This window comes from Cupressus sempervirens, chromosome 10 (assembly GCF_028749045.1).
Source record: "Cupressus sempervirens isolate cs-2001-9-10 chromosome 10, ASM2874904v1, whole genome shotgun sequence".
Classification (NCBI taxonomy): domain Eukaryota; kingdom Viridiplantae; phylum Streptophyta; class Pinopsida; order Cupressales; family Cupressaceae; genus Cupressus; species Cupressus sempervirens.
In genome coordinates this window covers 829108956-829121221 of record NC_143127.1, presented here as the reverse complement: position 1 = coordinate 829121221, position 12266 = coordinate 829108956, and the positions used below count along the sequence as shown (strand labels likewise).

The following is a 12266-nucleotide window of genomic DNA, read 5'->3' as shown; positions in this document are numbered from 1 at the left end:
TTATTTTCCTACTTCTTCTCTACTTCTAACTTCAATATGTGCTCCTAGTTCTTCTTTATCTAATTCTTTCATTGCCACTTCTACCTTCACTCCTAGTTTTTGAATTAAAAGTAGCTAAAACTATGGGGCTGACCCTTTAACAACAAACTAACCTACTATTAGCAGATAACCATTAAAAAAAACTACCCCTTACCACTTAGTAAAATGAAAACAAGGTTTGGATCCATAATTAAAAGAGTATCAGTAGGCCTAACATACATACTGCTTGAGTAAAAACCATAAAAGCTATAGTAATATATAAACAAAGGTTAACATTAGAAATTTTGAGATTAACTATTATAAACAATAACTAAAATGAAGAAAATTCTTTCATACCTTCGTCAGTAGCTGTGAGCTAGCCACTGTTGCAGCCACTCCACTATCAACAGACTGTCGTAGATGAGGAGGTGTGTCCGAAATCATGAGCTACATGTCATACAATACACGTTACATCTAACATGAAACATAAAATAAATATAATCAAATGAATTAAATTAACATGAAACAACTGTACCTGTGTGAAGCTCGTATGATGTCTATGCTCAGAGTCTGTGGTAAAGGTTGAGGGTCCTGTGGAGAACTGATGCACATGCATAATTTTTTTTTGTCAATCCTTAATATGATTACATAATAAATATATTTATTAGTAAAAATTATTAAATCGATACATACCTCAGGACTCATGGAAGGGACAAAAAATGGGCCTGGAGGGTCGCTGCTAGGCCCAGCAACACTCTGACCCTGAATTTTGAACAATGTCAATAGATGCTAATTAATTAATCATTCACTATACATATGAAATGTGATCAAAATAGTAAATTATAATTGTAGTTTTCCTATGTGTCAATGCTAAATGTCTCATTCAGGAACTGATCGATGACATGCCCATCATCTGCACCATCTCCAACATGAGTGCCAAATGTGCATAGGAATCCGCATGAAGTGCACATGTGACCACGACACACAGAAGGCTCCCCCTCAACTAATGGGTTCATGGAATGGATGAGAGTCTATGTCAAAGCATTAATGGTCCCTAGAGTGTTGGCCTCTACATTTTCCTTCACAACTGAAGGAATAGTCACATACTCACGTTTTTTGGCTTGACCATAGGTGCCCTAACTACATTAGGGTCATGATGTGCTCCTGGCCTCTCAAATCATGACCCCCCACCTCTACCCTGGGAGTCTAATATATCAAAATAATTGGGGATCTCCTAAAGGACAATATAATTTCTTCAAAAAATACATGGGGACCTCGTGATTGTTGCAAGGAGGGGCATCAAAAACCATCCACCATCTATCCCAAAAATTATTTCTAATAGCATCGTGTATGCACCAATGGATGGGGAATCATTTAGTACCCTCTCTAACAGTATTTTGCTCATTGGGTTTTCTAAATAATGCACATATACTGCCTTTTGGTATTTCTTTTTTTTTAACATCTTCATATGACAATTTATTACATAAAATCTTTTTTGTTCATCCCTCTTAACCCGCCAAATATCTAACTGACCACTAACTAAGGCTATTTGGGTGTTAATGGATTCGAGGGATGATGCCAATTCAACCCTCATTGCATTGGTTTGTCTGGATTCTTTCAACCGAGCAATGAGTCTTTCTAATTCAATTTTGCCTCTCATTATTTCATTTATTATATTTTCCTGTGTGCCTGGTGGAGGTCTTGAAATTGGTCCGGGTTGTGGAATTTGTTGTTCTTCTTGAGCAAGGTTTTGGTTTTGGGGTTGTTGAGGGTTTTGATGTTCTTGTGGATTTTCTGGTTGATTATGAACATTTCCTAATAAAAAATCAATTGAAATCCAAATAAATAAACAAATCTAAATGAAATTTGTAAAAACCCTACAAAAGAATATAAAAGACTTACAAAACAATATGAAAAATATATCAAACAATGCAATGTTAGGTTTATATCACTTACAGCATCATCGTGGGTGCACTTGTGGTCTTGGATTTCATTGATGAGGAGGCATTTTGGCAAATGGTGGTGAAAATGTTAAGTCTTCAACTCGCGTACACGCTTCTCGCTGTAGGAGTAGAAGAAAATACTGATGAAAATGATGGGCTACAGGTCTGCAGCCCATCATATATGCTTTTTTTTTTAAAGCATGTATGCTCTATAATGCATACACACTATAGCATGCACGCACTATGCCTTGGGTTGCCCAAGCCATAGCACGTGCGCGCTATAGTGCGTACGAGCTTTTTAAAATAGGAAAAAAAAATCTTGTCACCTTTTTGGCACCACAACTCAGTGCATATGCCCATGGACATATTTTGGGAAAATTAATACTCAGAAACTTCAAGATTCCACAATCCATAATGTTATAGAGAAATCATAATAACTGATGATAAGAGAATCAAAATACAAAACCACATTTTCTTGTCCATTAGCAGGACCTGACATTGAGATAACAATGGTCTATTTGAAGAATTGATTAAGGGGTAATAAAAAGGTATTTCACCCACTACAGATTGGTCCCTAGTTGTAGTTTTATTAGCAAAATATTTACTTTCAAATGCACAACGATAAAAGTTAGCAATAAAGCAAAGTCATGGTGATTAAAAGACAACCCAAAGATAGAATCTTTGACTAGCTTGAGATCCAATGGCACAAAATCTACTATCTTGGGGCTCAAACAATTATCCAATAGGATATTACTTACTTTGATGTCTCAGTGCACTATTTGGATGCTAAATTTCTCATGAAGCTAAGCAAGCCCACATCCAGTTTCGATGTAGATGTTGAGCCAAGTAGGCCAGTCGAGGTGGATGTCAAATAATTTATTGCTTGCTAATTCACATCGATACTATGTGAGTGGATACAAATAATGGTTACAAATCAAGGTAAGTAGGGTGACCATATATTGTTACCGAATAAAGCTTGTGCAAGACTATTATTTTCTAGAGATTCATAGACCAAAATACGATGATCTCCTTCTACACAACATCCATGTAATTTAACAAGGCTCTTATGTTGCATTGTAGATATTATAGCTACTTCATTTATAAACTCACACTTTCCTTGCTTAGATTTTAGTTGCTTCACTGCTATTAATTTACCATCTAGAAGAACGCCTTGTTCCATAGTCAAGCACAAGAAAAATTAGATAAAATTTAATTAGAAATCTAAGGATTAAAATGATTTTTAATTGGCATGAACCAAGAGAAATTAGTAGAAAGCATAAATAATAGAAAATCCTAGAGATGCCACAAATAACTAGCAACAACAGGGAAAATCCCAAAATCAAAATTATCAAAAGCAATTATCTTTGCATAGCAATGTGTGATTTGAAAAAATATAAAATTCATTACATACAACTCATATCCAAATTGCGTCCCACTAAGACAAACTGCATATGAAATTATGCATTAAATTAAAGATTAGAAACATGTGATTTTAAAAGTACATACCTTCAAGAACTCAATGAACTCAGTTACATATTTAGATGAGGCCATGTCATAGTTGTAGAAGTCAAACACAATTGGTGTCACAACTACTAAGTAAATGAGCTGCAAGGAAGCCAAAAAAAAATACTAGTCAATACAATGAATGGAAAAAATGTAGGAATTGACCCATAGTCAGAATCTAGTTGAGGCACACTAAAAGAAAGACAAACTAGCAAATAAGTCACCAGACTACTACCAAAGATGAAAAGAATGCCTCCAATACCTTCTATGCCAATAGCTACCATTAATAGATGCTTAAACTGCAAGTGGAATAAAACACAATTAAAAACATCAAAACCAGTAAAACTCTACTTTTATTATTTGTATTGTAGAGACTTGAGGAGTAGACTCCCCACTTGTGAAGAATACATTTCAGAAATTGATAATGAAGATATCCAAATGAACAATACTAAGTCATAGGCTTCTTTCCCAGCTTCATGTTTAATTGAGGATAATATAAAATCAAAAGATTATGATGATAACTTGTATGGTCTAAACAAACATTGCTTCATGGATAGAGACTAAAACAATTGATAGTCAAGAAAACTTAAAAATAATTAAAAATAGGTGAATATCAACTCACTTACCTCAACTTCTAGTATCTGAACACCCAGGATATTTGTGACATGATTTTTAAACAATGCAAACTTGGGTTCAAATGTTTTTGCTATTGTTCCTACATCAATGCCAAAATCATTTATCCTATATCAGAGTTCCCATGGGATTGTAACTTTAGAATAAGTGATTTAATAGTGAAGAATGCTTCAACATGGAAAAGGAATTTTTAGATAATAATAGTGCACATACATTACATCAACTACAAAAGATTTAATATTATAAAGCCAAATCACTGTAGAAAACATAATAAATTAATAAGATTGTTCAGGCTATCTTGTAAAGGCTACCCTCAAATTGTTCTTGATTACTTATACAAACAAATATCTTAACCAGTTGTGGATGGATCCTATATTGCTGTAAAATGATTAGGCTACCCTAAAACTATTCTTGATTACTTATACACACAAATACCTTAACCAGTTGTGGATAATACCTTAAGACAAAGTCACAATTTACTTCTTGGGACCATCACAACACCCTTTTCTCATGATATAATCATCCTTCACAATACCATAGTGACAAAATCCACCCATTAGAGTGATATCCTTCTTAGTCTAGTCAAATTCAGTGACTGTAGTGTGAGATTCCTAGTCTCACTTGCCAATCTTATTGATCTTCTTATTCATTTCAGTACGATGATGGTATCCATTCTACCTAGCCCTGGCAATAGTAAAGGAAACTTTGGTTAGATGCCAAGCACCAATACAAGCAACCTTTCACAAACCTCTGTGTGCTTTACAAGGCAACCTTGTTACACCCCACCTAGTTACAACACCTTCATACCCTTTTCCCTTTGTAACACCACTAACATCAATCATTTTATCTATGTGGAAAAGAGCATCAATGGGTACCTCCTTCTCAAAAAATTTGTATGCATAATCTACATTTTTTGGGATTGTTCCACCATTTACTTGGATTTCCATCAAGTGAGCCCTCTTTTGCTTCAACCCTTTCATCTTCTTCACCTAAAAAATAATGTAAATATGAAAATACTACCTATACAAGTAGCATTTCTGAATCAATTAAAAATATTGAGTCACCTTCCATGATTAGATCTAGATTGTTACACATCATAACACAAGCATCCACTTCTAAAATTGAAAGCTCTCTAGATGAAAAGCTTGGCATAAACTGTTGATCCATCCAAATCAAGACTATTGTTTTCACAAAACCCTCCACGTAAGAAATTTGTATTAGTATTGTCAAAAGATTTTTTTTAAAAACACCAATCTTGGGATCTAGAGAGACATACCATTGCTAGCAATAAAGGCACAAGCTATTCTACATGTCATTTGAGAAAATGGGCATTCACCAATAATTTTTTAAAAAAAATTATAACTTATGTTTAATAAAAACATAAGATAAATTGTTTAAATGTTGCAGGTTGATGAAGTGCTTCACTAATTCCTAGATGAGGAGAGTCTTTGTTGGTTTGAGGATCATAAATTGAATGACTCATCTATCGTTACTATTTTCCAATGTGTACTTGCACATAGGATCCTTTTTTGGCAGCATATTGATCTGCTTGGACCTGAGTGACCAAGTATTGAAGCAAAGTGTCTGTAGTATCACAGATTTCAAACATAGTGAGAAGTCTCATAGTGGACCTAAGTTGATGTGGCTGCAATTTCTTTCCAAATATATTTTATATCCTATTGCACATTTTGACATACCGAGTTGGACATCCAGAGTTACCCTAAAACGGTATTAAATCAATAGAGCTATGAATATTTGCAAGTTTATATGATGCTTGAAAAAAAAAGCAAGGTTGTGTCATCCAAAAGTATGAAGAGTTGTATTTAAACAAGAAAATTATTGTAGATTTTGATCCGAACCCACTCCTTTCCATAATGAATAAACTGAACTATATATTTTTGGAAAACTAAGACAAATCCATTAACTTAGCATGATTAAGATTCATGATAATTAGAAGAATCATTTTATTGGACTCAAATAACACAACATTCATCATTTTGTTTCTTTGAAAACTTGACACTAAAAAGATCATAAAATTGAAACAAAATTGCAACTAACTAATCCTAATCTAAGTATAAGATTATATAGTACAATAGGAAGATTATATAATAAATGTAAAACTAACCTCAATTTTATAACTAGTTGATCTTTTCTTACAAATTCAACCAATAAAATGAATGCTAGTATAGAATAAGGGGCAAAGAAGGAAACAATTAAAAAATAAGTAAAGAATGCAATCTACTTGGTCTAGATCTTTTGCTACAACAGTGTTTCCTAGTGCAGCATTAAATGTCAATTTAATGCACTCATCCTAAATAGTTACCAAGTCAAATAAGCGTGGCACATCTTCTGGTGTTCTAACTTTCTCCTTTATTCTTTGAAGATTGTTCTCTTGATTCTCCTAAATAACACCCAAAAAAAATGATAAGTTATTATACTTTCTTCAGTTTTTCTCTAAGTGTGAGGGATAGTAGGGACACAACAAAAGATAGTCATGTAGCTAGGGTTCAATGTCGGTATCATTATGAAAACTTAAATGCTTCTTCAGGTTCATCTATAGACACAAAGGTTGGGGTGTTTCAGCATAGACCTTTATTTTAAATTTGTGTATCAAATAATGAAACTTTTATTTACTAATAATAATAAAATTATTTTACCAACCAAAAAATATATATAATGACTAATCCAGTAAGAAATATATATTAGTAAAGCAAAAATATGTTTGCTGACTACTTTCCAAAAGGTAGCCAAGAGCAATTTAATTAATATTAACAAAAGTGCAATTAGAGGAAGAGATGTGATTTTATAAATGAAGAGAAGCAATAGCTCTAAAGGGATATACCCTGGGAAGAGGTATATGTATCCAAGGATAAGAATTCAAGGAAGGCATCGAAGAAATCACTTTTGTCTGACAGAGATCTCATTCAAGTATACAGAATCTAAATATTATCTGCAAATTGCATGAAATATCAGTTATAATAATAAGCAACATAGTGGGTCTTATTTATGATTTCTTACTTCTGAATGATGGTCCTATTTATGATTTCTTAATTATAGCTTGGTGTTTTCCACCTTCTACCTTCGCTTGACTTTTTCCATATATGATAGTAACTCCATACATCTGTCCTTAACATCCCTGCTGCTAGGCCCCAATGACTAAATATATGATATGAGGAACACAATTTTCATTGATTTTGCATTCTCGCACTCTTGTACATAATTGAGGGAAATTAATCATCTTCCAGAAAAATTTGTAAACTGGTTGATCTCACCCATATGGCTATCTAGTTTATTAATTAGAAAAGAAACCCCATAAGGCCAATAGGATGCAAGGATGCCCACCCTTGGGCTTAGAACGTAAGGGCACTCCAAACATCCTATTGTAGTTTTCCCAAATCCTCACCATTTTGACCATTATGTTAAGGAAATTTAATCATAGGAAGGAGGATAAGGGTGATTATGGAAGAAGGGAATGGCTATGGATTCCTCACTAGGTACACCCACTCAAATAGATGGTAAAGGGCCACATGAGGCCACAAGAGATGGTATCCACTCTTGGGCCCTAGGTAGAGGAATGATTGGATATGGATTTTTCACTAGGTACACCCACTAGTATGGATGGCAATGGTCACGTGAAACCAAGAGTGATGGCATTTTCTCTTAGAGCTAGGGTAGATGATTGATTAAGGCACCCTAATATGCTGCTTATCCTACCTCTCCTATAGTTGAACTCTATTAACAAATTCAATATTCCATATGATTAAATTAACCATCCTAATCCTATTTGGAATGATATGTACTTTAATATCTCTAATAAGGAAGATCTATTTATGGATTATGTGTCAAAGATTTCCTAAAATGTTGCAAGACCAAGTACATGATGTTTCACATTCTATTCTACTTCTTGTTCTACTTGAAATCTTTGATTCAAAGCAAATACTCAAGCATTTACAAAAAGGGGACATTACATACAACAACCATATTAATCAAAGTCTTCCTAAGAAAGTAGCACTATGAAAAGTATATGAAAGCTTTCTGTATAACATCAGCTACATGTGTAGTATAACATGTTTTAATTAGTCATTACAATAAATGTAAACAAGAAAGGATCATTTCTCATAAGGATTTGATACCTCTCAGAACATATTAGATCGAGAAGATGGATATGTGCAAGTTACTTGTCTTGTGACTAGTAGTCATACAGAATGTGAAATCCAAGAAAACAACCCAATCATAATATATCTACACACCACTATAAAAATAACATTTATAAAAAAATTAAATGCAACATATATGATTCATAAAAATGTACCACACCTGTTCCTTAAAGTAGGCAACAACATGTTTTGGACACATTTCAAGGCTTTCACCATTTGGGGGAGGAATGTCATAACTATGATGCCATTCATGAAATTTCTCCTTTCTATATCTATCAGTTGTTTCTTGTTTGTTGAGGCCTTGTAATTCTCCATACCTTCATTGTAGTAAAAATTTATGGAGTAACCATTATAAACTTATATTATACACAGTTTGAAACTATTAAGATCCAAGAATTGTTATCATTAAGCTTTTACATGTGCTCATTGAGTTGCCAAGTTGTTATGACTAGAATAGAGTGTTTTTGAGTATCTTCATTGAATATCCCACTCCATGCCTTGGCATGCTCACTCTCATTATGTATTATTATTGGTAACTGCATCACACGGAATTCAACTTCAAGCTTTAGTCCTATTTAAAAAGTCATTATATAAATATTGACATCCAAACCTAATCACTCATATTATAGACATGCTATGGAAACCATAATAATGAATTTGAATTTATGAACTGGAATGACATCCTAAACACCTCAGCCTACCTCGGAAAATCATTTCACAACTACCTCTAAAGAAATGAATCTAATATTTTATTCTTATTTTCATTAAAAGGACCTTCAAATTTATAAAACTTGTATAATCATCATTTTTTAAAACAATAAACACATGGCTTTGAGATGATACTCAAGTTCAATTCTATCATGACAATTGACGAGCAAATTGTGAACAAAGGGTGATTATAGAAGGATGTAATTATATTGACCCAATGTATATTCCAAATAAAATAGGAAAATCTTGACATTATTCAAGAAATTTTAGGATGCACAAATCACATTGAACTAGGTGTTTGGTGAATCCCATGTAAGCACATAGTTTTCTAGCTTTAACCAAAGGTAAGAGGTTTGATACCAACCTCTATAGCTCTAAACATTCAAAATACTACTCAAAATGTCAGAAACTCAAAAGTCAACTATTGAGCAGTGGCTTAGAAATTGGTTGAGTAGCAATGGCCACAATAACCTTTTATGAATGTGAAGGCCTCATAAAAAAGGATAATTGGAAATTCAGAAGGCTCCTACCAAATGCAATTTGTCTAATAAAATCACCCCGTCATTTTTCCCAATGAATAAAACTCAATCTATGCATTTGTCAACTCTTGCTAGATATAGAATTTAAATTTCCTAAGAATTGATACTGAACTCAAGTAATAACCATTTAAACAACTGCCCTTGGATATTTTGAGAAGAAAAGCATTTAATGCTGGCATAAACATAAAGTAAAGATTTGACTAAAAAACTTTTTTTCTGTAGTGTTGAGTCATCGCAAGCATAGCAGTCATTTGAGCTTGAACCAATGCAAAAGTAAATATCAAATCAACTAGAATGTTGCTAATCCTTTTTCCAACATCAACAACCTCTTCTACTCCTTTTTGAGTTAGGGGTACATCCACGCACCTAGTGAATAATTTTGTCTCATTCCATAATGACTCCCCGTGACAGATCAAAATCAAGGCTACTTCAACTGCAACATAAAAGAGGAAAGAAAATTGCATTATAGATAATAATGTATTTGCCTTATAGGTCAATTCCTAATCTTTGTAAACCATCATGAATTCACCTTAGTGTATTGCTTTCTAATCCAAACCTTAAAATAAGGATCCTGACACATTTATTGAAGCTACAACTATGCATTTTTTTAATTAACAATAGAAATCAATTGAAATAGCCTAATAAAATTTCCTAGACTTAGATGTTATGAGCTAGTCTTCCACAAAAATATGCCCAAATATTTTATTTTACTACTGAACTAAACTTTATCATGAAAAGTTCAAAAGCCAAAATGAGGAAGCTCTAACCTTTCTAGAGAGATTCAAATTGCAAATATACATTCAAAGCTGAAATATGAGAAAGAGGAGAGTTTCAATTCGGTATGGGGCAAAAGATGATTAAAAATAAACCAAACCAAAGTCCATAATAACCTTAACAGAATTGGAAAAGTAACAAAAGTAAATACATAACAAGATGCATGTTTTGAACTAGTTTTTAAAAACACTAATTTTTTATCTAAATTTCTAAAACTATGCTCATTTAAGTCTAGGTTCCAAGTTTGGCTATAGATCCTTTAGCAAGAAGGTATGAATAGATTTCCATAAGCTAGGTGATTTTAAATTATAGTGATAGATCACATTTAATAGTCCTGCTCCTTTACACCTAGCAAAAGGAATATGCTTTACAAAATTAAGTGCAACCCAATTACATTAAATGCAAAGAAATTGTAACACTCTATTTTGAAGAAAATATTACTTGATTTCTTTGAAGAGTCATTCAAATTCTTTGAAGTTGAGAAGATTGCATCCAAAATAAGAGAAGCCCATGCTACTACCAAACAAGTTCTCCTATAATTTCTAACACAAATAGATGTAATATGCCTACTTGCTAATGTCATATCATTTTTTAGAATCCTCCTTGTTGGACATAAAGAAGATGTGATGCTTGATAAGCCATCACGACTTGCTAAATTTTGCACATTGTAAGATGATACAGTGACCGATACAGCTCGTATTGTTGCAATAGCCATTTTGCAGACATGAATAATATTAAAAAACAATATATCTTCATAGCTCTTAAACAAATTTGAACAATATGGATGAACTAATTTTCTTAATAAATATTCGCTGCAAGAATATTTTCCTTAGATTTAGGTAGACTGGAAAGCCCGAGTTTAAACTTGAGCCTTCTCATGAGTTCAGAATAATGAAAGATATGAAATTGGAACAACATATATAAGGTGAGGTGTAAAATCCTTTTTGGTGCATTAAAAATTTTCCCAAATGATGTTTCATTTCTCAACTAATGCCAAAGTCAAGCCACCTAAAATAAACTTTTCAAATTTCAAATTTCTCAAATTAGAGCCATACAACGCACAAAAAAATTCCAAAATGTAGGCATATCAATATAAGATTTAAATTTATTTAAACCAACCATTAACACATCATTACTTAACCCTTATAAGCTCAAATTTCTCAGAACAACCTCAAAATTCTTTAAAAAAAGAGAGAAGTCTAAAAACAAAACTCTATCTTCTTGATTGCGCAATTTTGCTAAAGGAAATCAAATTTCCAAGACAATACCATAATTTGTTTACAAAAAAAAAACATTTCCCAAGTCTAAATATTTCTAAATAACCTCAAATGTCTCGGGAAAAACCTTTTCATCCATCTCATTGTATAATCTATTAACCTCTCAAAAGTTAGAATTCTCAAAATTTAGTTCATAGTTGTCGAAGCAATACCATACAAAGCAAAAGATGTTCATAAATAAAAGCACTTGCAAAGGGATCTTAAATTTTTCTAGCATGATCCTGTAGGATGCTAGTGAAGACAGTTTAGTGCTCAAAATTCTAAAATAACATCAAATTTGTCAAAAATATAGGCATCTCCAAAAGGACCTCAAATTCCTTACGAGAAAACTTCGAGACTTCATACAAAGTCCTTCAATGTTCAGATTTCTTAAAAACTTTAAAATTTATAAAAAGGGACTTATAAGATTGTATTCCCATAATTAAAACCTCTTCAATTCAAAGTTTAGAAATGACCTCAAATTTCGTCAATTAGACTATACATATCATAAAATCTCTCCTAAATGCAAGCATTTGCCAGGGTATTCAATTTCTCAAACGAGACCACAAAGACCCCACACACCCTCCAAAGATTAAAAATTCACAAAATGACTTCATGTTTATCAAAGCATTGAATAACCTAAATTTATCTAAACAACATAGCCCAATGCTTAAAAATCCTCCTAAGTGCAATTAATTCCAAAGGATAGTTAAGTTTCTCAAAAAAAAAATTTAG

General features: G+C 32.7%; 1 protein-coding gene and 1 pseudogene across 1 annotated transcript; both read right to left on the bottom strand.

Moving 5' to 3' along the window:
• Nucleotides 1–4555: 4555 nt before the first annotated feature.
• On the bottom strand, nt 4556–5721 carry LOC149536521 (large ribosomal subunit protein uL3-like; annotated as a pseudogene).
• A 1413-nt stretch (nt 5722–7134) lies between these two features.
• Nucleotides 7135–10990, bottom strand: LOC149536520 (2,3-bisphosphoglycerate-dependent phosphoglycerate mutase 1-like). The gene is made up of 5 exons (XM_089806305.1): nt 10717–10990; nt 9711–9934; nt 8672–8790; nt 8413–8571; nt 7135–7186 (listed from the first exon to the last, which is right to left on the bottom strand). Exons 1-5 carry the CDS (start codon nt 10988–10990, stop codon nt 7135–7137), a joined length of 828 nt encoding a protein of 275 aa, XP_089662431.1.
• Nucleotides 10991–12266: the final 1276 nt, after the last annotated feature.

Coding starts and splice junctions, on each gene's coding strand:
- LOC149536520 (XM_089806305.1), bottom strand. CDS start 10,990: ATGGCTATTGCAACAATACGAGCTGTATCGGTCACTGTATCATCTTAC. Junction 8,791..9,710: donor CTCAACACTACAGAAAAAAA/GTTTTTTAGTCA, acceptor CGTGTGATGCAG/TTACCAATAATAATACATAA. Junction 8,572..8,671: donor TGGCAACTCAATGAGCACAT/GTAAAAGCTTAA, acceptor ACTACAATGAAG/GTATGGAGAATTACAAGGCC.